Here is a 27,981-nt window from a genome sequence, read left to right as displayed (position 1 = left end):
GCTTTGAGTATAATCTCAATGCTTTAAGATAGACTGGTAATCAGAATAAAATGGATATTAATGGTCAACAACAGAGTTTGTAGTTCATAGTTTTAAGGCAGAATAGATTGCCTATCTACCACCCAGTATTATGGAATCATGCATGGTATGGAAGAAGGACCTCTAAAACTAATAGCCATAAATGTCATGATACTATTGTTTGAAGTCCTGTAAAAGTTAATAGAGAAATTTTAATTGTAAGATTTACGAGGATGATTCCAGGAATAGATTTATGAGGATGATTCCAGGAATGAAAGGGCTTACGTATGATGAGTGTTTGTCGGCTCTTGGACTGTACTCACTGGAGTACAGAAGAATGAGAGGGGACCTCATAGCGACATTTAAAATGTTGAAAGGAATAGACAGTGTAGATGTGGCTAGGCTGTTTCCCTTGGTGGGTGAGTCCAGGACCAGAGGGCACAATCTTAGCTTCTGCTCCCTTGTCTTGTGATCTTGTGAACTCCATACAGGCGACCCCACATTCTCTGAAAACCACCGGCTTTGTGATTTTTCCATAACGCAAAGCCATATCATATGCGCATGCATCAAGAAATGAGAGTTAAAAGTAAAATAAAAATTGGCACACAAATTCTGTGAGCAAATTTTTATTCCGTATCTGAGATTTTTTGGTGGTGATTTGTGAATTCTATAAGGGTGAATTTCCATTGCTTGAACTGCTGTAATATGGGGTCACCTGTATTTAATTCATTCACCAGCAACACCACCACCATAGTTTTGTTGAATGTAAAATGTGTAGCAAGTTCAGGTTTAAATCATTACATGCATTTTTAACCACGTATGCTTTTAAATGAGTTAAGCCAACTAATATGATATGCAGTTATTGGGTTTGAGCTTAAAATATAACTGAAATTTTTGATTTTCTATGCTCTCTTCAACCACTGTATTTTGGACACTTTTCCCAAAATCATCCCATTAAAAGTCTCTTTCTACTGTTCAATCTATTCAGATGGTAGAAGAGAAGCTTAATGGATAAATCCTGAAGTGATTGAAGTATGTTTATGAAATGTAAAAGCTTATAAAGAGGGATGATGGTAAAGTTTTATAAAATGCAGCCATCTGTATAGTTAGTGTTTGGAATGAGTATAATGCAAAGATGACGCTCCAGATTAGATATTTATTTTGTAGTATATGTTATAAAATAGGATAGATTTTAACATTTAAAAAGTGTTTTTTGTTGTCTTTTTTTTCAAAAAAAAAATTGTGATTAACTTACAGCAGATCCAGAGTCGCTGGACTGGCTGACTTCCTCCATCAGTTTGTTTTTTTTGACCTAATTGACCACATACACTTCTAAGGAACATGCTCAGTCTGTGAATTGTTAATACCATTAAGAAGCATTTGGGATAGCAATTTCAATCAAAGCAATTGGTTGACATTTTGTGAAAGCTTTAAACAAAATGCTCACCTGACGAAGAATGATTGACAAAGTTGCTTTGGCCATAGGATAGGGTAAGGCACTTAAGAGGGATGATTTTTGTTTGAGCTTTTAAAGGTGACTTGGGTGTTTGATGGATGGAACATTTTTTAAGCACAGTGTTTGGTGAAATGTGAAAAATAGGGATGTTGAAGTCTAAAGCTGAAGAATCCAAACAGAGAAAAAATGAGAAATGCAAATAATTTTCAAGTGCCTGCAAAATGTTGGTTGAAAAAAATTGGTAAAGTCACAGACAAGCAGCCATTTCTCTTCTGGAGATGAAATCCATTGTTGACTTGAATATACTCAGTGATTCAGGTTCTACAACCCAGATGGACAGAGAATTTCAAAGATTTACTAATCTTTAGGTGAAGGAATTTCATCTCGCCTCCATATTGAATGGCTCCCCTTTAGTTCAAATCATGCCAGACAGGGGAAATATCAACTCTGCATCCACTCTGTTTAGTCTCTCAAGAATTACATGTTTCAGTGAGATCCCCTCTCATTCTTAATTAGGCCCAGTTATCTTAATCCTTGCTCACATGACAAACTTGCCATTGCAGGAATCAGGTGAACTTTTGCTACACTCCATTCTGTGGACAGGTAGACAGTATTTGTGCATGACATTTCAGATGTGGTCTCATCAGGGATTTGTGTAATTGGAGCTGGAATCTTGTACTAAAATCGTTTTGCAATAAAAGCCAATTTACCAATTGTTTCCCGATTGCTTGCTGTATCTCTTAGTGATGTGTGTACAAGTACATCCAGATCCCTCTGAATATTAACGTATTTCAATTTCTTACCACTGAAAGTATATATTCTGACCTTCTATTTCTCTAGCTCTATTCCCTGAAGCCTCACTGCATCCTCCTTGCAACCCACATCACCACCCAATTTTAAAATGTTTATATTGCTAAGTGAAAGGTTTGTCAAACAGGACTTCCTTTTCATAATTCTATGTAGACTCTTCCCAGTCCAGTTATTATTTTCCAGGTGCTCTTTGCCATTTTCTTAATAAAATATTCTAGTATATTTCCTACTGCTGTTATTAGGTTAACTGGCCTGCAGTTCCCATTTTCTCCCTCCCTCTTCTTAAATAGTGGGGTTACATTTCCTATTTTCAAATCTGAGAGAACTATTTTAGAATCCATGGAATTTTGTTAAGATAACAATAGTCAACCAACAACTCTATAGCCACCACCTTCTGCAGGTCAGCAGGTCCTGGGAATTTATTAACTTTTAGTCCCATTTAATTTCAGCAATATTTATTTTTTAACTAATACCAAATTCTCTGACCTCATTCACTCTTGACCTGTAGCTCTCCACTATTTCTGGGAAGCTTTCTGTGTCCTATTCCATGAAGATGGATATAAAATATTTGGTTAATCTATCTGCCATTTCCTTGTTCTCCAATGTAATTTCTTCTGTCTCATTCTCTAGGGAACTCATTACTTTAGCTAATCTTTTCCTTTTTATCGATCTCCTGAAGCTCTTAGTCTCTTTTTCATAGACAGTCATAAAGTCATGCAACACAGAAACCAGGCCCTTCAGCCCATCACGTCCATGCTGACCATTGTAATTAAATTTAAATTTTAAATTAAATTTTACTTACAGCGTGGTAACAGGCCCTTCCGGCCCAACGAGTCTCCGCCGCCCATTTTAAACCCAATTAACCTACCCGTACGTCTTTGCAATGTGGGAGGAAGCCAGAGCACCCGGAGGAAACCCACACAGACATGGGAGAACGTACAAACTCCTTACAGACAGCGATGGGAATCGAACCCCGATCGCTGGCGCTGTAATAGCGTCACGATATCAGCTATACTAGCGATACCGTGCTATACTAATCTCTTTTACCACAGTTTGTTTCCCATTAGACAGCTATTGTATTCTACTTTTCCTTTCCATAGCAATGTTTTATCTGCAGCTGAATTTTGAAATTTTTTTTTTCTGGCAATGTTCTATGCTTCTTCCTTTGATGTAATGCTACCTTCTCTTGATGACACAACTGGGCAAAATTTCCTGGTTTTTTTGCCTTAGAAGGATATCTATTACTTGAATATTTGAAAATTATTTATACCTTATTGGTAAACTTGTTTAGATCTGTTTAACTTAGATAATTATACAGAATGACTTAAGATCACTTAAGGTCACTTCCAAAGAACCATATGTAACCCCTTTTGTAAAATGACAAAATATATTACAGGGCAATGACCTTTTAGTTGAATACAAGGCATAACAATTAGACTAAGTATCAAGTTTCTAAGATTTTGCTCTTTTGCATTTTTCATCTGGCAGGAGTTTCATATTGGATTGTCCACTTTGAAAAACCTCTGCAATTGGGTTTGTTGTAGATATGCTAGAGAAAAGGAAATCTGTTGCATCATACTGCAGTGTGCACAAATTATTATTCTCTTGCCTGCAGTAGATGACCTGATTTCACTGGGTGAGTTTACAGACAAAACAAAAATGCAGACTGGAAGTTAAGTTCTGCATGTGCAGTTTGTGCTCTTATCTTTTCAGACTAGTTACAGCCTTCAAGTAATATCTAGTGGAATTCATTGGATATACATTATAACATCTAAAATGTTCCAAGTGGTCTGAGCATTTGAATTCTCCAGATTAATTCAATTGTTATGTTTTTGCAATAGTTCAGCCCTTTCTTGTAAACTTTTTTTAAAAAAATCTTGATTGTTGTCTGCTGGCAAAATTTCAGTTTTGGTATTGGTCATGCAATAGGTTGTGGGTATGTATTCAGAGGCCTAAATCAAAAAGATCATGAAGTCAGAAGTTACCTTTGGGGCTATGAAGTCAGTTTAAACAACACTGGAAATGCAAGTAAAATCTAGTATTAATGAATATGAAGCTGCCTGATTTCTGTAATGGACTTTAGGAATAGAAAATCTATGTCCCATTTTGACCTGGGCTTTGTGATGCCAATCCCAGTTAGAAATGGTGTAATGTGCAATTCATTTGTATCAAATCTGCTTTTCAATATTTTTATTAATTTCAAATAAAAAATACAAAGTGCATGAAACAAAGGGGGGAAAAACAATGTTACAAAATAGATTATATTGAATCACACTAGAAATCACAATGCTTCAGATTGATGAATAACAATTAATATTGATAAGTTGGAATAATTTTATTATATAAAAAAAATCTAACCCCACTACCAGAACCAAAGCTGTTTGTAACATCCTAAAGACATAGTAGTATTGGCCAATATCTGTACTTTAAGCACCAAATCAGTGGTTTTGAAAGCAGTTCAAAAAAGGTCCCCATAATATTTGAAAGTTCAGAATAGATCCAGAAATAGAGCAACGGATCTTCTCTAAATTTAGATATGACATAACATCCTGTAACCATTGAGCATGAGTGGGGGGGGAGTAGTTTCCTTCCATTTAAGCAATACAGCTCTCTTGGCCTTCATTTCTCTTGTAGCCAATATGTGTAAGTCGGAAGTCTCCAGAATTGTATCTTTTTCTCCAACAATCCTGAATAAATCTGCTTCAGAGAAGAACACCATGTGGTCTGGAGTGGTTCAAGAAGAATATCCACTTCCTCCATCATGGAGGTACTGTCCTTGCCATGGACAGCCACAATACAGAATGAAACAATCAAATGTTGAGAGCCACTCTGATTGGCATCTACAACTTCAGAAATAAAATTATTTATTTTAACGCTAATCTTTAAAAATAGTTTATTCACCTGGTCTTAAAAGTTCCAACCAGAATTGTATGATTGAAAATCGATTTCTTGTATGTTGATTTCCCTTCATAGAAGGACTATGTGGGGAGTTTTGTATATCAGACGGGTATGTTGATGAGCATTACTGTAGCTGCAGTATAAATGTGCTTTTGTTTTAAAGTTACAACTTGCAAATTACTGAAATGTTTGCTATAAAGCTTTAATAGATCCATACAACTAATTTTTTTCCCTTTTGTAACAGAACTATACCCAATATATTCCCCTCTCCATTTATGATCTTCAAACTTGGATGGGCAGTCCTTCTATATTTGTGTATGACTGCTCAAATGCTGGGATCATAGTGAAGTCGTTTAAGCAGTTTGCATTACAGAGAGAACAAGAGTTAGAGGTACGTATGCTTTTTCCTTAATGTTCATACAACTGAAAGAATGTGTTACTGCAAAGGTTATAGTTAATGTAAATATAGTTAAATGTACTTAAGAAGCACACAACATGGGTAATTGGGTTTAATTTTCACCCTTGTAGTATTATTTTTATTATACTAAAAGTAATTCTCAACTATTGAGTTAGTTTACTTTTGCTGGATCTTTAAAAATATTCGGTCATTTTTAATGTTCAGTTTCAAATCTTATTCTAATTTGTATCAAAAAGAAGCACAGCAACCAACCTATGTCAATTTAAAAAAAATCTTCTGTATTGTTTTCATGGGGATTTAACAATCAAGAGGCTAAGGCACACGTAATCTAACAGGTAGCCATCAGTGGTGGTCAAGGGAATATGTATTCAGGCTTTTGTGGCTATTCCAAAAGAAATCACAGTATTCTGCCAACTTTTTTTATGCCAGCAACATTTACTCTGCTCATAAAATTTGTAAATTCATATAATCGAATACTCAGAACAAATTGTATTGTTCCATTAACACTGTGTCAGCATGACTTCATTTGTCTTTTACATGTGTTCCTTGGGCAAACAGTCTTTTTGTACAGGTTCTGGATACTCAAAGGAAGTGGTGTGAGGGCCATAAACCGTGGTCTTTCCCTATAGTCTCTGTGGCAGCCATACCAAATGCTAGCACAAAGTCCTGAACCATAGTGTGTGCCAGATTGCAGCATTTTGTTGTTTACAGCACGGAGTTGAAGGACCAGCAAATTTTAAGGCTGGTCAAAGAGCACACAGCCCTGAGGTACACTATTCAGAGGGAGCACTGTTGTCTGAATCATAGTTTTTACTTCGCCTTACCTGTATGCTCCATCCAGTTCTGTTCCCTGCACCTTCAGTTAATTGGATATGATGGTGAAGGGAAGAAAGGATTGGTTGGACCACTTGCCAATGAATGTGTCCTTTCTTTTGTCCCTGAGGCCAGTTTGAACTGGTCATAGATACTCATCAAGCAGAAGGCAACTCGAATGCCTCTATTGCCTCAGATCATCACCCCTTCGATGCCTGAATCCTTTGTGATGGATGTGGCAAAGCATCCCATTCAACACAAGCAGAGAAGGAGGGAGCAATTGAAAATAACTGCAGATGCTGGAAGTCTGAAATAAAAATCGAAATTGCTGGAAACATTTTAGTGTGTTCTTTGACCTGAAACATTAATTCTGTTTCTATCTACACAGATGCTGCCTGACCTGCGGAATGTTTCCAGCATCTTCTACTTTTATTTTAGAGGAGAGTGGGTTGCCTTGTATGACTCCAGATTTCATTGGGAACCTTTCTATTTCCCACCATTAACTTGGACATGCTACATCTATATCTATGTAGAGTAGTCATATCCAGTTGCCAGGTCCCTCCAGAATCCCTTTTTGTCCATCATGCATGTGGGTGATATTCTATCAAAGGCCTTCTCTTTATCCAAGCTGATTAAGCAAGTCCCCACCCCCTTTTTGTCCTGCACATAAGTGATTACATCCTTGAATAGTGCAAGGCTATCGGACATTTTCCTGCCGGGTACAGTGTAGCTGTGATCTGGGTGAATCGCCACTCCCAGAGCAGACTTGATTGGGATGATCTTGGACAGAATCTTATAATCTATGTTAAGTTGTTAAAATGGGTCACAAGTTCCTGATCTTTTCATTCTCTCCTTTTTGCATGTAGATGAGAGTGATGATATCTTTCCTTGTGGACTTGTGCATGCTGCCAGGTTGAAGCATTGCACTGTACACTTCTAGTAGCTCTGGGCCAGTCCCATGCCACAGACTCAAGTACAACTCAGTTGACCCCCTGTTGTTTCCAGATTCTATCACGTTTTTTTTTCCAAAATGTACATTATTCTCATAAAGATTCAGAATATTCAAGGCATATTTTCATAGACATGTTATTCTGGTTTCTTAACATCAGCACATATCAGTTATAATTTACAACCATAAAGCAAATAGTTTATGGGGTTTAACTCAGATTTCAACTGATATGTGCAAATGACAGGAGGACCCTAAACTGTGGCAGTGGGCTCTTCAGCATGTCCTTTAGCTCGTAGTCCTGGACTTTAAGTCATGCTAGTTACCAACATATTGCTCCAGAACACCAGTGAATCTCAGATTTTGACATATACAGTCCAAAACCGGGCAAGTGGGACTAGCTTAGGTGGCCACCATGGTTGGTGTGGATGAATTGGGCTGAAGGGCCTGTTTCCATATTGTATTACTCTGTGACTCTATACCATGGGGCAGCTTTCACTGGTTTTGATGATTTCCCACCAGCAGTTGATATTTGTCTCGGTGTGTGACTCCAGTAACAGCTCAAGCAGATGTTTGAGACATACCTTGAGAAATATCTCTGCGTCTCTTCCCAAACTTTCATGACCAAGACTCATTCACTAAGGATATGGGCAATGGTCTCATTATAAATGCAGCCGTCATGAGGTCACTGTACATTGTGGCCAATATGGCAATCATACGTGGTTGATGGGGAGCCCTTTCTCACCATCAATCTAACAAAGTCATACTGCTTGTTTCAAAGCTTTGCTAATGAGGCATTCTGCCAAATGACTTTTCCAAATGACTCCACTGCATCCATCATCTTCTTTTCCTGTAAGGTTCCAATAATAATTTGTGCACACCACTGACTAATTTGTGATTGAGGGTGTTCTTCTGGATAAACTGTTCCTTTTGGGATGGGTGGTAAGCAACTCTCCAGCTAAATGGAATGTTCTGAGGCAACGTGGCTCAGACCATTTTTCACAATGTTGGGGACAGATAGAATCTCATACCCAGGTGTTTGTATACCCAGCTTCTAAGTGCAGCTTGAGGCAGCCACATACAAAAGTAGCCATCAGAATGACGGCCACTTTGAATGCATTTTTCCACCTTTTTGAGGTTTTATAGATCTGTGCTCCATTTTTGAGCTTCATATGAAATGGAGGAGGTACTTGGATACATGCTACAATGTGTTTGTAGGTGTGGATTGTATCTGAGCTAGGTAGAGCAACATCGAGAACCCTTGGGCCAGATGGCTAGTCTTTCACATGGTTGACGGTGAATGCTGTTGTGTCAGTATTCCATTTTTATCTTTACTTTGTCTCTAAACACCCAGTCCTTGATGTCTACCCTGGCTTGTCTTAATCCCCTTCAGCGAAGAGAACAGAAGATCAGTTGGAAGAAATGCAATCAAAATGCCTCACTTTTGCTGCATTTGACTTTGGCAGCCGAGCCCAGTTTGAACAGGTTGTGGATGCTCATCAACCTGCAGACTGATGGTCTGAGTGGAATTCAGTGACCTCATCTACATCTGTGGAGGCTTTGACCTGAGTACCACCTCTGCCTGGAATCGTTGGGCGTTTTATATGCTTAGCCTTGATCTTGGTGAGATAACTAAATGTTGCAACGGTGGTTCTGACACTGCACACATTTTTATTGATAACAGAAAATTAGTTTCTTTGTTACAGCATGCTGCACTTGCCCAGGACTGAGGTACAGGATTTGATAGACTTTGGCTGCTGATTTCCACTGTGGAAAAGGAGGCAGTGTTGTTGGGGTTGAACCCATTTGATTGATATGTGAAGTTTCATTTTGATCCTTTTTGTTGCTGCTCCCAGTTTCCCAGAGCTGGGGTGCAGGGAATGCTGCACTAACTCTCGTTTCCAGGGACGGTGAGCTTCGCTTTGGAGTCATTGCTCTCTGTGCCGTAGAAGTGGGGAGGGCTGGCGTGGCTGCTTTGTCTTCTATCACGTCTTTACCTTATGGTGCATTTCACCACCTTTTCCTTCTGTGCTGTGCCTTTCCTTCAACCAATCTCCATGCCCCTCTTCAGAGGAGATGCCACCGTTGCACTGTGGGGCTTTAAGACATTAGCCCCCTTAGACTTTGCAGGCTTTCCTTTTCCTCCCTTGAGTAAACCAGCCCACTGGCTGTGGATTGCTTTCAATCTGCTCTGCAGTCTCTGGACTGGGTTTAGAGGTGATTGTTGGAAGTTTGTACTATACCTCCTCTATGCTGCTTGTTCTGCATTTTCTTCTTTCTCCTTTTCTTCCTCCTCAACTGACTGCTGCCTTTTGAGTGACAGTTGGGGCAGGAGTAGTGATTTCTTTGGAAGAAGGTGTGACTGCTGCACTTTACTTCTGAGTTTCTTCATCTGACTACCCGGGCATTGCTGCATTTTCGGTTTGGGGAGGTCTTGTACGGATGACCAGACAGGTTACGGCATTTGGCTTCCCGGCACTGTAGTGTTTTGTGACCTTCCTTTCTACAATTTCAGCAGATGATTACTTTGCAGGAAACAGAGGTTTGCTGCAGAGTAGGCTCACTCTGGATTGACCTTAGTGGATGCGACTTGTATCAACAGATGGCATTGCCAGCCTGTCTGCCTTCAGTTTAGCTTTAACGTCCATGTGAATAGCATAACCTTAATCTATTTTCTTCTGTCCCTTCAACATACCTTCCGAGGAAGACAAGGCCATCAAAGGGAGATGCATGTAGACAATGAGTGTTCGTCTTTTTCTTATAAGATTGGGAAGAGAGCCTTCACAGTCAGCAGTGATGAGGGTGTTTCCATATCCTGCTCCTCGAAGGAATTCAGCATCTTCAAACAGCTGTCTACTTTTTGAAAGGTTTCATCAAAATACCTACCATGAGAGAAATCTTTCAGTCCAAAGATTTCTTTTGGTCTGAAGCTGCTTGCCTCAAGCAACAACTTCTTCACAAAGATTCCTCTTTCCCAAGATGCTGTAGCTTCAGCAGACTACACATGAATATAAATGGTGTTCTACTCAGGCTAAGTAGCTCTCATCGCCATGGCAGATTACGATTACAATCTCTTCCCTGCCACGTTAACGACTCTTGAAGAAAAATTTATCCAAGCCCTGGCAGATCGCAATCTCTTCCCTGCCAGGTAAGATTCTGCCTATCTATTTTTACGTTTATTATATCTGAATGAAATTAGAATGAGAGATACAAGATTGAGGAGGCAATGATATTACGTGGATACAACACCCTGTGGAAATAGTGGAGTAATATATGGTAGCAATTTTATGCATGCTATTACTCAGACAACAGTTTATGTGATTCATTGGACTCTACTGTTTCAGCTTTTGTTGTGAAACTTGAGAGTCTTTGATTAAAATTATCTTTGCATAAATTGAATCTCAATATCATTATGCTAATATCCACTTGTTATGCAGGCTCAGTGTTCTATCCTTGCACATGATTTTCATAGCAGTGGCTTGATCCAGTCTATAAATTCCTTGTATTTCTGAGGAGGCTTAAATTCCTCACTTGCTGTAGAATGAATGCCAATGGAATGGAAAACACATTGTTTAATTTGTTTTCTATTTCATGGTACCTTCTACCATGTGAGTCATGAGGGTTCATGTATTGGATCTAGATGATATGTGGGGTTTTCTGGAAACCTTCCATTCTTACCCAAACAGTAATTTCACCTACTTTTGTAGTACATCAAATATCATGTAGAGTTTTGAAGTTAATGCAGCAGAAGCTTTTGATGGGATTATATAGACTGAAATCTAACATCCTTCAGCAAATAGGGGCAATGAGGTGCATGTTGTGAATACAGAGGAAATCTGTTGTCTATGTAGATTTTCAGTAAAGTTCCACAAAGACATACAGAAACTGGAAGAATTGGATACTGCAGATAGGATGTGGATAAAGAATTGGCTGAAGAAGGGAAGCAGTGGGTATAAGATATCTTAGTCACATGTACATCGAAACACACAGTGAAATGCATTTGAGGTGATTGGAGGCGAAATGGAATACATAAAAACCAGTATAGTAAGGTGGTTGTAGAAGGTTGGGATAGTAAAGTGGCTACCTTTTGATACGTGGAATTACTTTGTGCTTAATTGATAAGCTTTGATTTTTATCCTCTCGAATAAGACTTCTTCCTGCCATCCTATTTTTTTTGTACCTTACTATTGGATAGCATTGTAATGGATTAACACCTTCATCTGAAGGACTGCAACTGTTCAAGAAGGTGGCTCACTACCATCTTCCCAAGGGCATCTAGGGATAGACACTAAATGTAGCCCTGCTGGCAGCACCAAGGTTCTGAAAATGAATATAAGAAAACAGCTAGGAAGTAGATGATGATAAGTACAAAAAAAGCTAAGATGTGGGGCAGAAGAAGAGGTATTAGTTGGAGCTGACTGGAAGTTGTTGAGAAATGAGCTTTAAAGTGTACCTAAAAGAAGTGGAATGTTATAGTTAAGGAAGTAAAACACACCAGGGTACTTCACAGGAGCTTTATCAGATGAAATTTGATACAGAGCTGCAGAGAGATGCTTGCACAAGTGACTAAAAGTTTAGTGGAAGAGATGGGTTTTAAGGGATAACTTAAAAGAAGAAGGAGGTCTTGAGAGGAAACTCTGGAACTTCAGGCCTGGGCAGTTGAAGTGGAACTCGGGGTTATGGAAGAGGCCAGCATTAGTGAAAAGTAGAGATCTCTTGGGTCTCAGAGAACAAGCGAAGCGAGGACAAGGATGGATTTGGATATAAGAATCAAAATTTAAAAATTGTGGTGTTGCTGGATCATGAGGGCTCCCTCACCACCATCCAGGGACCTAAACAGCCTTTCCAGATGAGGCAGGGATTCACGTGCACCTCTTCCTATCTGGTCCATTGCATTCAATGCTCGTGATGTGGTCTCCTTTACATCGGTGAGACCAAGCATCGATTTGGCAACCGTTTTGCAGAGCACCAGTGCTCTGTCCTCAATGGCCATCATGAGCTTCCAGTTGCCTGTCATTTCAATTCTCCTTCCCAATTCCACACTGAGCTGTCTGTCCTTGGCCGTCTCCACTGCCAGGGTGAGGCCAAATGCAAACTAGAAGAATAACACGTCATATTCCGCCTGGGTAGTTAACAACCCAATGGCATGAACATTGAATTTTCCACATTCAGGTAACCAGCACCCCCGTGTTCCTTTCTCTCTCCTGACCCACCCAGGTTCACTCGCCGCCCCCGGTCAAACACCACCTTCCCCTCATTACCCAGTTCCCAGTTTCGTTCCACTTCCCTGCCTGGTTCTATCTGCTCATCACCTACACATTTAATCTACTGAGCATGATATCCTCCTGTTCCCACTCCCCCTGCCCAATAGGGTCCATCTGCCCATTATCCCTCCCATATCTGATTCCACATCACCTTCGTTACTTATCAGATTCCAGTACCTGCAGCCTCTTGGTTCTTCACTAATCACCTTCCAGCCTCTGTCTCTATCTCTACCATCCCATCCCCCCCACCGGGTTCCATCTGACTTTCTTTTTTCCCTCTATTTCTACCTATCACCCACCAATCATCATTTCCCAACTCCCCCCTCCCCCACCCGGCTGCATCTGCCCGTCATCCCCCTCCTCACCTGGTTCCACCTATCGCCTGCCAGCTGCTGCCTGAGCCCTCCCTCTCACCTCTTTATACTGGCTATCTTCTCTCCACACTCAGTGCTGATGCAGGGTCTCTATCTAAAACATCAACCATCCTTCTGCCTCCACAGATGCTACCTGACGGCTGGGTTCCTCCAGCAGTTTTTTTTTGCTTTTAAAGTGGCTGCACCTGTTGATAGGGTGGCGAAGAAGGTGAATGGCATGCTTGCTTTTATTAGTTGAGTCACAGGTTCAAGATGCTGGAGGAATTCAGCAGACTATGGAGCATCCATGGAGAAAAGCAGGCGGTCGACGTTTCAGGTCAGGTTCCTCCTTCAGGACTGAAGATAGAAAAAGAGGAAGCCCAATATGTAGGACGGAAAAGCAGGGCAGTGATAGGTGGACAAAAGAGGGGAGGCGGGGTGGGCACAGGGTGGTGATAGGTAAATGCAGGTAAGAGATGGTGATAGACAGGTGTGGGGGAGGAGGGGAGAGCGGATCCACTGGGGGGATGGGTCAAAGGTAAGGAGAGAAAAAAGGGTAGAAAGAGACTAGGAAAGGGAAGAAAAGAAAAGGCATGGTTGGGGGGTGTGGGGATTACTTTAAAATGTGAGAATTCAACGTTCTTGCCGTTAGGTTGCAAGGTTCTAAGACGGAAAATGAAGTGCTGTTCCTCCAGTTTGCGCTTGGAATTCTCGTGGCAGTGGAGGAGGCTGAGGACTGACACATCAGTGATAGTGTGGGAGGGGGAGTTGAAGTGATTGGCAACGGGAAGATGCAGATCGCGGTTATGGACGGGGCGCAGGTGTTCTGCGAAACAATCACTTAGTCTGTGTTTTGTCTCGCCAATGTAGAGGAGGCCACACTTGGAGCACCGAGTGCAGTAGATGATATTAAGGGAGGTGCAGGTGAATCTCTGTCTCACCTGAAAGGACTGTTTGGGTCCCCGGATGGAGGTGGTGTAGGGGCAGGTGTTGCACCTATGGTGAGGGCAGTGGAAACTTCCCAGGTGGGAGCGGGATGGATGGGGGGGGGAGGGGGTGGTGGGGGCGGCAGGGGCGGGAGGAGTGAACTAGGGAGTCGTGCAAAAGACAAAGTGGGAGGAGCTGTAATCGAGGTAGCTGTGGACGTCAGTGGGTTTGTAGAAGATATTGGTGGATAAGGAATCTCCTGAGATGGAAAGGTCAAGGAAGGAGAGAGAGGTGTCAGGGACAATCCAAGTGAATTGGAGAGCAGGGTGAAATTTTGCAAAATTTATGAAACTGTTCCGCACGGGTGCAAGAGGTGGCATTAACGCAGTCGTCGATATAGCAGAGAAAGAGTCGAGGAATGGGGCCGGAGTAGGGTTGGAACAGAGACTGTTCAACGTAGCCAGCGAATTGAAAATAAAGTTGTTTAGGGTGAGGACAAGTTCAGCCAGATGGAGGAGAGTGTTAGTGGAAGGGGATTGGTTCTGTCTCTGATCAAGAAAGAAATGGAGGAGCAATATTGGGCTTCCCCTTTTCCTATCTTCAATCCTGAAGAAGGGTCCTGACCCAAAATGTTGATTGCCTGCTTTTCTTCACGGATGCTGCTTGGCCTGCTGAGTTCCTCCAGCATCAGAGTGTTTTTCATCTAGATTCCAGCATCTGCAGTCCTTTGTTTCTCTAATGAGTTCAAGAGTCGGGAAGTTATGTTGCAGCTTTATAAAGCTCCAGTTAGGCTGCATCTAGATTTTTGCATTCAATTCATTATAGGAAGCATGTGGAGGTTTTGGAGAGGATGCAGAAGAGGTATATCAGGATGCTGCCTGGATTAGAGGCCATGTATTATGAGGAGAGGTTGGACAAACTTGGGTTGTTTTTTCTGGAGCGGTGGAGGCTGAGGGGAGATGCGATAGAGGTTTACAAGATTGAGGGGCGTAGAGTATCTTTTTTTTCCAGGGTTGAAATGTCTAATACCAGAAGGCATGCATTTAAGGTGAGAGGGGGTAAGTTCAAAGGAGATGTGCGGGGCACGTTTTTTACACAGAGACTGGTGGGTGCCTGGAATGCGCTGCCAGGGGTGGTGGTGGAGGCAAATGCGATAGATCATTCAAGAGGCTCTAAGAATGGCACATGAATGTCCAGGGAATGGAGGGATATGGGCATTGTGTATGCAGAAGGGATTAGTTTAGTCAGGCTTTTAACTACTAGTTTAATTAGTTGGGCACAACATCGTGGGCTGAAGGGCCTGTTCCTGTGATGTACTGTTCTATGTCCTAAGAGTCCATTTGATTTCATTGGCTCCAGTAGTCAAAAATACCACTGTCACTTTAAGTCCCCATACCCTTTCAAATTTATCCAGGTCAGCATCTCATGACATTTCAGCCATTGGATTGCTATTCCCCTTGCCCAGATATTTTGCAGCCTTAAACATTAAACACAGCTGATTGTGTTACTGGGGAAAAAAAAGGCTCCTTTAATGAAGGCATGTTCATACATTGTCTCAGTACTGCAGAATCTCCTAAGAATTACAAAACCAAAGAACTTTTTTGCTGTTAACACAAACAACACCATGCACGTAATTTACATACTAGTTGCCCAATTCTTTAACCCTTAATTTAGCTGAACCGTTCATTGTAGTTTATTGTTGCAATTTTATGGCCATTCACAAATAAAAGATGAAGGGATTTATTTGATACTACACGGGGTTTAATTTTATTGCAATTCTATCCAGCTGCTCATTGCATTCAGTAAACCATGTCACTAGTGTATTTTGGTGGTTGTGAAGAAGCTATTGGAATCTTGCTAAATTGGCCATCTTCCTGTACCATTTTAAATTGGGTCCAGGCTACATGTGAAGGAAAATTTTAGTGGAGTCCATATGAGGTTGCCAGGTGCAATTGTCAAATATCATTTTCAGATTATTTAGTTGCTGCTTGTCTTGAGTGGTGAACAGTTAAATTTAAATCGAGTTGTTTGAAGGAGTATAAGTAATTCATGTTTGTTTATTATCCATTTCATATTGATTGTGGACTGAAAAGTTATGGTGTACTCTATTTATTCAGCCATTCAAATATGCCTTAAGCACTCTGGCACCAAATGGCATCTCTTCTTGTCCTCATAAAAGAGAAGTGTGACATACATTCTTCACATGTCCAGGGATTTTGTTTTCACATTACTGAATGAAACACATGACCATCTTTTATTGGCCTTTAGATAAAAGTACAACAGCCATGACATTTTTCAACTGTTTATAATCTATGAAGTGTCATCAAGAACTGCTCTAAGGAACGGTTTTGATGGATGTTTTCATTTGCTCTGAGTGGGAGAGAGTTGCATTTAAATTGTAAAGACCTAATTGTAGGCTGGTAGCTATTAATCGTGTTTCATCATCAGTGTCCTTTAATTCAGTATGCAGGATTAAAAATTATTAGGCCATCTAATATATTTGCGCAATTGTAAATTCCATGGCAAACTCAAAAGATTTATACCTGGTTTGACTTCCTTCCCTGGTCTGTGTGTGTGTGTATGTATGTGTCTACCTTTCTTAAGTTAGTTCAGCCTTCACCTCAATTCACTGCACTTTCGGTCCTCTAAATTGATTGCTTTTCTATTTTACTTTAATCCTTATCCATGTACCGTAAAACTCTGATAATCCACTGCCTGACCATTTGGAAACTGGTTTGGTGTCTGGCTCACCAGGTGATGTTTGCAACTTCCATTCTTTTGGTATCCAGATATGTGTTTTATACCTCGAATATTTTCAACAGCTGAACATCCATTGTTCTCAGAGGTAAACAATTTCAAAAATTTTTGACCCTCTTGTCAGAACTAAATTTCCAACCCGTGATCTGAAACTCTGCCCCCTTGTTCTCGATTCTCCAGCAATAAGCAAGTGACTTTTCATCTTTTTCTCCATCAATCCTTTTAGAATTTTCACTGCATTGATGAGATAACCAATCATTCTTATAAACTCCTGTGAGTATAGATGGATCTTAATTTATCTCACTGCATGGGGCAACCATCTCATCCCAGGAATCAGGCCAATGAATCTGTGTTCTACAGATGCCAAGGTTTTGTCTGGATATGGAGGTCAAAACCAGCACTTTGTATGTGAGTTGCAGATTCACCAAATCCCTATCTTATTGGAGCAATACTTCCTTTTGTGCTCTGATCTCCTCCCTCTGGAATTCTCCACCAAAATTCACCGTGGGAGTACTTCGTCACACGAACTGCGGCGGCTCAAGGCAGGACCTTGCAAGCAGATAGGGATGGGCAATAAATGCCTTCCTTATCAACAGCTCCCATGTCAATTAAATAAATTTGCCTGCAAACTTGTTCTGCTGGGCAAAATAAGGCATCCCAATCATGAACACGATCATTATTCAAACCTTTGGCTGACCTAATTTCTTGCAGTTTTATAGTCTGTCTTATGTTTTAACTTCTGACTGGATGGATCTTCCTGAGTACATTTTCTACAAAGTAGCAGTTTGGAACCAAATATGACATTTTTTAGTAAGCCTTCCATGAATCAATATAGTAACATTTGCTATGCCGATCTGTGCTAGATGCTTATTAATGTCTTTCGTGCTGTCACATAGAGGTAGTTCAAAGTTACAGATTATCAGCCATTATTCTAACATTAAATTGAAGTGATGTTGCAATAGCTTTCTTGAATCTTTGAGATGGTGGTAAATCATTAGGGTGTCAACCTTTACTCTGTGGCAAGTCCTTTGCCTCTGGATCTGAAGGCCATGGATTCAAATCATAGACTTAAAGTCGTCAAGGTTGACATTTTGGTGTGAATACTTCAGGGAGTGTTGCACTTTTGGATATGATATTAAACCGAGCCACTCTGCACCCTAGTTGGCATCTGGCTCACCAGGACAATATTTCAGTGTTTCCTCGGCTTTTCTATGTGCTTCCTAATGATTTCCACGTTTCTACAATGTCTGCAGTTTACCAGTGTATCATTTGCTGTAATCACCATCCTGTACTTTTTCAAATGTATTCTGTTGAAAACTGAGCTGGAGTTTCATTTCATCACCAACACAGTTAAGCCCTTGGAAAAGGCTAGTATTTTAAGGTGTAATCTTTTGACGTTTCTTAAAATCTCTTCACATGACCTGCAGTCAAGATTCTGCGACACAACTCTGCCTGTAACCCTGTGGAGTAATGATGGGTTCTTCGCTTTGACAGGTTGAGTGGGGCACTCAGAACAATATGTTCAGTCCTTGGTTTATGTTAGGATAGCTGACATCAGAGAGACAAACCAGCATTAAGGATGTTCAGTTGCAGGTTGTGGTAAAGACTGTGGAATTTAAAATACTTCAATTGTGAGGTTGTGGTCAAATGGCCATTTTTAAAATTTCTTTCATGAGTGAACTAAACTTTAGGAAATGTCTGATTACAGGGCAAAATAATTTTTTTGTTTGAAAACCCAATGTATAAAGGGAGATTTTTTAAATGTAGGGATGATTAATTCTATAATGAGCAATGATGGATGATTCATGCTGTTCTAGTAGTCTACCATTAAGCATCTTATTCCCCTCTGGAAGAAGAATGCTTTTGATTGGTATTCCATTGTGCCTTTGGTTAAACATGAGTGCTCATGATTTCTTCTGAGAGGCAGTTTCCAACTGAAGCAATGCATATTTCATAATCTTAGAGAATACTTTGCTAGAAGTAAAATGCACACACGCTGGATTCTGCTGTGAAGCAGAAAACTTCATGTTTCCACAATTCACTGTGAAGCTAAAGAACCACTTCGCATCTCTATTCAGAGCAGCCTGGTATGCCCAATTAAGTGAATTTATTTCTGCCCCATTATAACTTATTTTGCACAGGAAATAATAGTTTGTTTGCTCTGGGGATTGATTGCACAGTAAGATTCCTTGGCCCACTGACAGCAAAAGATACTGAAATTAAAACAGTAAACAATTTTGTCCTTGAGGGGACATGAGAAGATGCTGTGTTGTAGGCTCACGACCTGGGTATTAGAAGAATATTCAGTGTGAGAAATATGATAATGATCAGGGTAATGTTGCAAAATTCTGCTTGTTTTACAGTAAGTGTATTGAGTTCCTATGTAAATTAAAGATTAATATTTTATTCCACATTTGAAATGCAGAAGGTGTTCAGCATATTTGTCTGTTACATATTACTAGCTAGTTCTGGAATACTCTAAAGATTACACTGAGTTAGTTTAATATCACTTTATTAATTGCTGGCCATCATATCTTCAAAAGTTTTATATATTTCAGTGACCACAACATTGCTGTGTAGAAAGTACAAACAGAGGTTTGTACTTTTGGGAGTATTCTGTCATGGTAAGAAGGTTGTGATTTCTTGAGACGTGAGCAGATAATCTATACCAGAGCTTTTGTGCAGGACTGTGGGAGTGCTGCATTGTCAAAGGTGCTATCTTTTGGATAAAACATTCATCTAAAGGCTCAATAACCCACTTGTCATCTCACAGAAATGTACATGAATACTCTAGGGAAGATTAACAAGTTTAGTGCCTGAATTGCAAATATGCCCACATCTATTATATGTACAGCAATACTGCTGCAATAAAAATGTTTGAGTATTCAAACAATCTCATTAATCTCAAATGAATAATGCAAAGGTAGATTTTGTTTAATTTGAAATTTTTGGTTTTAAAATGATTATTTTGTTGCAATCATTTAAATTGTTCAGCTTCCATTTGGCCCAACTTGTCCATGCCAACCAAGTTGCCTAACTGAGCTAGTTCCATTTGTCTGCATTTAGCCCATATCCCTCTAAAGCTTTCCTATTCATGTAACTGTCCAAATGCCTTTTAAATGTCGTAATTCTACCTGTCTCTACCACTTCCTCTGGCAGCTTGTTCCATGTACTTGGAGCCCTTTGTGAAAAAGTTGCCCCTCAGGTCCATGTTAAATCTTTCCCCTCTCTCTTTAAACCCATTCCCTCTACTTTTGGATGCCCCTACCCTGGGGAAAAGACTTTGGCTATTTAACTTATCTGTGCCCCTCATTTTGCATTCTAAAAATAGGAAGATGCATCTTTTCTGTGGTTTTTTATCTCTTTTGTGGTTAATTCCACACATCTGCCTCTTGTTAAACATCCCTCTTTGTTATCTCTTCTGTTGATAACCATTTTTATTTTCAATCCTGTATGTACATAAATATATTGTCCTGGGATAGACACAGCTAAAATTCAACTAGGAAGTATAATGCTCTAAGTATTGTTTCCAATCTGTAATGAGCACACTGTTTAATTAATAAGCCTTAGGATACTGAATGATCAATATAAGAATGTAAACAGCTGGGATTTTTGACTTCTGATCTGCTTACTGCAGGCACAGAGAAAGTAGGGCAGAGCATCACTTTTTACTGAATCATTTATGTGAAATTCAAAAAAGCTGTTGATGAAGAAAGCAACCTGTCATCCTCAAAATCTCAATTCAGAATGCAGCTTATTTCTATTTATAGTATCTCCTGGGACTGGATTTCAGAATTTGCCAGTGTCACAAAATTATCATGTGCTGACCTCAGCAGCTCCCCAAACCCCATGTTGCTAGCAGAAACATGACCACCTGAGGGTGGTTTCTTTAATGTTTCATTCTGTTCCAGCAAGTAGTACAATTGTGGCAAGGTTTCACATGGTTCAGTCTGAACCACATTAGTGCTGGTTAGAAGAGTTATTTGAGAAGAACACATGGGTCTGAAATCCCACCACGTTCAATGTTGAATATGTGCTGAAGCACATGCATGTGAACAGTATGATTTGCAGTTCTATTCACTGTCATACTTGTCTACTATGGTTTAGGAGATTTTAAACCATAAGCATTAGATAATTTTGTTTTGTCTTTTCTACATTGTTTAGTGTTATTATGGTAAAAATGGTTTCTTGTATTTCAATTGAGCTTTTTTCTATCTATGATGTGCTTTCATATTTATTTCTGGTTACTAAGTTTGGCTGGTGTCTTCACTTGCAAGTGATGCCTGAACAAAATCTATCTTCGTTAGTATTGCATTTGTTAGTATTGAAGTTACTGCTATTTACATTTTTTTAAAGTTTAGAAGTTTCCTCTCTGGGCCAAATATGAATGCATTCTTTGAACGAGCAAAATTTGAAGTGTTATACTTACCCTGTGCTCTCTGTTTAGTTTCAGAGAGACCAGAATCAGACTTGTCTGTGGTGTTCCTCTATACTTGAGCAGATATTTAGCACTCATCCTCTAGTCTCATACACAAAATGGCCACTTTTGTGTAGGGCTGGACTGATCCATACCTCAGCAAGGTTCAACTTCTCAATGAAAGGAGACAAAAAGAGCCATTAGACATCTACATTCAAAATATATTCTCTGCAAATACTAAACAATGAACTGCATTACTATGATACTTTGTTTCTGACCATCTATTTTGACACTAATATTAACAATGGAAGTGTCACTGCTTTTTTTGTTAAATGTCTACCATCTGAAAATTGTGTCAGTGATTTCTTGCAATCTCAATGTGAGATTTGTACAGTACGTGTTAAAATGCTGTGATTACAATATTCATAATTAGTGAACCAGTAAACTGACATGGTCCTTCTGTAAATTAAAGCTTAGTACCTCTAGATTTTTAATGTGCATTCAATTCAATGAATGCAAGTTCTTCATTTGAAACCTTTTGAGTAACAGCTTTAATCCTTCAGGTTGCTGCTATCAATCCAAATCATCCACTGGCACAGATGCCATTGCCGCCATCAATGAAGAACTGCATCCAACTGGCTGCCTGTGAGGCCACTGAGCTTCTACCGATGAATCCAGATTTACCTGCAGACCTTTTCACTTCATGCCTTACCACACCTATCAAAATAGCATTGCGCTGGTAAGTATTGTAATAATTACGTATTTTTTTTATTCTGCACAGTTGCTTATTTTAAAAATGTAGGAAAAAAAAGTAACAAGAAAAGATTGGGCAACTTGATTGAGAGTCTGAAGGAAAAGTGTCAAATATACTTAAGCTTTTAATGGTGGAACTGTAAGTTAAAGTATATTAGAGTTGGATGTCAGATGGTTATTAGAAATAGTAAAAGAATCTTTGCAAAACACAAAATCACTAAACTAGAGGTTGGGTAGGTTACTGGGTTCTCAAACTAGGGGTCACAGATTCAAAGTATAGTGATGAGATAATGCTATGATGCAGGAGGTGGAGGTAGAGTGAATCATGGCTGTTGAAGGGAATTGGGAGGCACAAGGAAAAATAATTTGCAGGCTATGGGAGCAGTCTGGCAGAATCAGTCTGACTGCACTACTTCACAGGGAGTTGGCCTGGACTTGGTGGGCTGAATGGCCTTTTGTGTGTGTGATTTCTTTTAAATGAAAGAATACACCTAAATCATTGGAAGCAATCAGAAGTGGCTTGGAATTGAACTCTAATCACCACCATTTGTTCATTACCACTTTGGAAAACCTGCCGTGCTCTCAACCAACAGTTTTAAGCAATGTTCAACTCTGCCTCTATTAATGTACTCTAATTCCTGGATAAAACACTGCCAAAGGCTTTCCTTAAGAGCATGAATGTTTATTTGTACATAGAATTTCACTCACCAGGTTAATTACCTTCACAATGATTCTGAGGTTTGTAATGTTGTGATTTCTGACGCAAAATTGTCAGTTTTCATATCTGTGCTAGCTACATCCAATCACTTTTCTTTGTAAATCTCTATAATGCACGGGTATATAGATTTTCAGCAAGAGCCCAGTGAGATGACTTGCTGGAACCTTGTAAGAAAATCCAGCTCTGTGGTCTGAGGGAATATAACTGCAGATGGGATATTGGTTGATGGTCAGAAATCAGAATAACTAACTGGATATGTCTCATTTGGAGGAGGACTATAGGTTGCACATCCTGGATGTAGCATTGAATTGAATTTTATTCTCAAGATACCTAAGTAACTTGGCTCTGGCTCCAAGGAATGCTTGAAATTTATTGAAGACGGCTTTGATGGGTTTGGCAAACAAAGAGGGAGAACCATTTAAAAAAAACAGGCCTCGTTGTCAGGATAACAGAATGGACAAGCAAAAATGAATGCTGTAAACATGATGTAAAAGATGGTCACCAATTTCGATTTTGTATATGAGAACACAACACAAGTTCTGGCTTTAGTGGATAGTGTCGATAATTCTGACTTTGTGTGAACGTTACTGTTCACATGCACCTGGTTCTGCTGGACACGTGGATTGGTACAAATTCCATCTGGATCTTGAAGGAGAGCCACATCAGTGGCAGCTGTGACTTATTAGGGTGAGGTGATATCTGTCCTTGTCCTTGAGAATATACTCCACTGTTTAAAGGGGATGTTTGGCAGGACCTCGCCTTCAAGGTGGAATCATCCTCTTGGAAGGACATTGACAAACTGAGGGTGCTTGTGGAAAGTTTTTGCCTGTATTAGAGCCACGCAGCAGATGATGATACTCAGAAAGCCTCCTATACAACCACAGCACCCCAGAAATCATTCTGCTTCAACACAAATACTGGTGTAGGATCTGAGGTCATCCTGTTAGGAATCCAGTAAGAGCACAGGAGCAGGAGTAGGCCATTCAACACCTCAGCCCTGCTTCACCATTCAAAAAGATCATGGCCGATCTTTAACCTCAGCACTAATCGGCTGCACTATCCATATGGTTTGATTGCCTTGGTATCTAAAAATTGATCTCTGCCTTGAATATACAGAGAACATGTAATGTGGGATGTATGTTATGTGATGCAGGAAAAGTGACAGTTGGAAGTCGTAAAGGAAGCTGGGTCAATCAGCCAGCCAGCATCAGTGGACTATATTACATCACTACCAGTGCTGCCTTGGGACATTTGCCAATTGAGCTAATTTCCTGTGCAAGTCATCAGTGCTTTCTTTGAATGTCAGCTCAATTTTTACACCTTGTTGGTGTTCACAAACAGGTAACTTAGAGAGCTATCTAATTCCTCTTAAATACTGGGTATCAAGAGGTGAGAGGGCTGTTGGTTACATCCATATTGTGTACGCCAAAGATGGTGTATGAAAAGCTGAGAGACAGATGTCTTGCACCGTCCTGCTGCCGCAAAACAACAAATTTCACGATATATGTCGGTGATAATAAACCTGATTCTGATTCCATTATATACTTTAAAGTTTTTCATTCCAATTTTTCCATAGTGTTTCAGCAGCAGAGGCAAAGATCAGGATGGCCATACATTGCCACTCAAATAAGGATGCCACAGGGCTTGATGTCTTTGTTGATACCAAAGACTTGGCATGTGAAGGACCAGTCTAGTGTGATGTCAATGACTTCTAGAAAGCCGAGACATGAGTTCATTTGGTATATCACCATAATGAATAAGAGTATTATTTGGATAGTTCAGTGATTTTTAAAAAGCAAAATATCTGGTGACATAACATTGCCCAGATGTTGATTTGAATAACTATTGAACTGTGGTAAGGATTCTTTTGAGTTTTTTGAAACTATCTATAGAACTGTGTGGCTATAAACAGCAAATCAAGATTTTATTAAAAATGAGGATCAATTAGGAGTAGAATCTCGCTCGCGCTCCATACATAGTTCGCAGAGCATTTAACAAGTTCTGCATTGCTTACAATAATGAGACTAACTTCAATAATGCTGCACAGACATCTGTAACTTTCGAGAAGTTTCTTCTACCAGCTGGGTCTGCTGCACAGTTGAGCTGAAAATGTGTTTCCAGAGATGCAGGTTTTTGTCTAGAAGTTTAAAGGCTTTTATTTTGTTGAACAAAGTTGTTAACCTAAAACAGCTCATGATTTCTGCTCGGATACATGACTCATTTATATTGTTCGCAAGCCCTTCAGATCAGCAAGCAGCCGGCAGAAGCTTCTTTTTGTTTTAAAGTGATTACAAGTCTCATAATGATAGATGTTTGTTTTTACCCCAACTCTGCAGGTTTTAGCCATTCAGAGAATGTGTACTTTAACCCCATTCCAAATCCTCTAAGCATATATCAAATGTAGTAACAATTAATAAATAGTCACTAAAAGGAAGTGAGAGTTTAGGTTGTGAAATATGACAGAATTGCCAGTCAAAGAGTCTTCCCCATTTAACCTTTGTGATTGAAATGTTTTATGACAATGTCAACCTAAATCACATTAGTCAGATGTTGCAATTCTACATAATGCCACCAGAGCAATTTCCGCTGCGCAAAACTGGATTTGATTATTCTTAGGTAAATTGTGCTCTCCTGTGCTGCTTAATCTTGTGTTCATCATTTGAAGAGTCTGTCGTGTCCTCATTGAATCTGAATGACCCTGGCTACCAAGCCAACCTCAACCTTCTGTGACTTTTGATTAGTTAATAGGAAAGTTTCAATTTAACTTTTAATCTGAGAGCAAGCACATGGGGAAATGGAGGAAATGTATGTGAGGGCTCTATTACAGCAGAAGGGAAGCCACATTTTTTGAAAGGAGGAAGACATTTGTTCTAGATTCCAGCATCTGCGGTCTCTTTCATCTTCTGAATTAAAAGTGTGTTAGTGTATATAAAAAAAAGTAACGTCCAATAGTCTGGAAAGTCTGTCAGTCTGGCACCACCAAAGTCCCAATAGTGCTGTATTATTGGATTTTAATTGTACTTGTATTCACAGGGGAAGGGTGATACGGACATTGTAGTTAAGGGGGGAATATTGGATGGGACAAATACCCTGGGATGAAATGTTAAGAGTTCAATATTTCTGAAAGATTAATCGCCAAGCTTGGATGAAATGTATCCCAGGCTATTAAAAACAGCAGGAAGCAAAGCGTAAGCGTTGATGGGTGTTTTCCTGTGATCAGGTGCTAATTGCACTGCAGTTCCACAGAATTTACTGTAAGGTTCTTTTGCTTTTCCTGATTTAGACTTGAATGTGAGGGATGAGATTTAAGTTGTTTGCAGATGATACCAAAATTGTGATTGATAACCTGGAAGAAAAATGTAGACTGCAGGAAGATATCAATGTATTTGTCAGATAGGCAGAAAAATGGCAGATGAAATTCAATCCAGAAAATGCATTTGGAGAGAACAAACTAGACAAGGGATTATGGATAAAACTGTGGCAAACTGAGAAATATAGAGGACAAAGTCTTTGCAGTCTGCATTCCTAGAACCCTAACGGGAACAAGTTAGTAGCTAAGGTATTAAGATGGATTAGGGGATACTTGCTATAATTGATTGAGGAATGGAATACAAGGACAGGGAAGTCCCAGTAGTATGAAGCAATGGTTGGGCCACAAGAAGAGTATTGTATCTACAAGGGTTCATAGATTTCTGGTAATCAGTAAACAGATTAGAGGTGATGTGAGGAGAATTTTTTTTTCCACACCAAGCACAGTGAGGATCTGTATGAAGAAAATCTCATCGCATTTAATTGGTACTCGAATGAGCACTTAAAGTGCTGTTAACCGCAAGGCAATGGACCAAGAACTGAAAGGTTGGATATGGCTGGAAAGTGTATCAATTGGTGTGGGCATGACAGAGGAGAGATCATCGTCTTTTTGCATAAATGACTGCGATCTTCTGAATAAATAAGACTTGGTGGCTAAAAGGCAAAACAGTGTAGATGCTAGAAATGAAAAGTGAAACAGAAAAAAGTGTTAATATTCAACACATCAGAAACTGAGCTAATGCTTTAGGTGAGATGAAAGGTTATCAACCTAAATTATGAAATCTATTTCTCATTCCATAGATGCAGCCTGATCTGATAAGTATTTCCAATATTTTCTGTTTTCATAGCACTTAAAAAGCTATTGGATTTGACTTTAGCAAGTGCAAATTATTGTCCTGATGTTACAATATTGGCTACACTTAAACTGCTTAATTGGGTTTCAAGTGCTTTGGAGCATCTTTGGGTATGGGAGGTAAAATATAAATCTTACATCAAACTTAAAATGGAACATAACTCTTCAAAGAAGTTTTTCCTGGCCAGCTTGAAAGCTTCTTGTATCTTTTTAAAATATTGGTCTTTTGCTTTTTATTTTGCTGTTCCTCGCTGTTGTGAAAACTTGCTGTTATGGTTTTAATCCTCTCCCAATGTGTATTTTCCTCTTACTGAATTTTCAGCTGCAGAAATGTGTAACATATCATTTAGAACATAGAACAGTACAGCACAGAACAGGCCCTTCGGCCCACGATGTTGTGCTGACATTGCTATTCCCTCCTACCTACAGAATGCCCATATCCCTCTATTTTCCTCTCATTAATGAGCCCATCCAAGCCCCTCTTCAAAGCCCCCAACGAATTTGCCTCCACCACCCTATCAGGCAACGCATTCCAGGCATCCACCACTGAGTAAAAAAAGTGTACCCCTCACGTCTGTTCTGAACCTACCCCCTCTCACCCAATACCTCTGGTATTGGATCGCTCAATAATGGGGGGGGAAAAAGATATTGCTTGTCCACCCTATCTATTGCACCAATTATTCTCTGAAGTAGGGTTTGGGATAAGCCAAAACTATAATGGATGCGGTTGTGTGCAGTTACAGATTATATTTGTTAAACAGAGCAAAAAAGATTTAAGTTGTGTAACTTTGTAATCACATTTAAGTGCAAGTTTAGTAGACTCCCATGGCAGTTAGTTGCATGTTATTAACATATGTGAAATAGGCATGATGATCTTTTGGGTGGGGCATATTGGAAGACCTAAAAAGTCTCTGACTACCAAAGCATTGAGGAGGTGTGAGTGAAAGTTGATTTGAGGCTTGAAAATCCATTGATAAACCACATAGTTGTGCCCAGTTTAAGATGTCAGGTAACTACACTTAATGATATGTTTCCCCTTTTCCAACCTCTCATCTCTACCTTCTTTCCTGAAAGGCTGAATCTGCTGGTCAATCATGAATGGGGAACGCCCTGAATCCTGTTCTTTCTGAGCATATCTGTGTGTTTGTGGACAAAATGGTGGCAATGAAGTGACATGTTTCTTTGCTGCTTTTATTTAATCAGTTCTGTCAACTGGAAGATGTAGCCCATGTCACTAAGCAGTAAATTCTGAACAGTTGGAACTCTCAGAA

The 27,981-nt window shown here is 39.7% G+C and overlaps 1 protein-coding gene across 1 annotated transcript in view; it reads left to right on the top strand.

Moving 5' to 3' along the window:
- The window catches only part of rptor (regulatory associated protein of MTOR, complex 1), a 345,813-nt gene that overhangs the window by 89,144 nt on the left and 228,688 nt on the right, over positions 1–27,981 (top strand). Inside the window, 2 exon segments of the mRNA XM_052032980.1 lie at positions 5,427–5,573; positions 21,641–21,816. Coding sequence (XP_051888940.1) covers positions 5,427–5,573; positions 21,641–21,816 — 323 coding nt within the window.

Source organism: Pristis pectinata, chromosome 18 (assembly GCF_009764475.1).
Source record: "Pristis pectinata isolate sPriPec2 chromosome 18, sPriPec2.1.pri, whole genome shotgun sequence".
NCBI lineage: Eukaryota > Metazoa > Chordata > Chondrichthyes > Rhinopristiformes > Pristidae > Pristis > Pristis pectinata.
The sequence above is the reverse complement of the archived record's forward strand: the minus strand, read 5'-3'. Positions and strand labels throughout refer to the sequence as shown.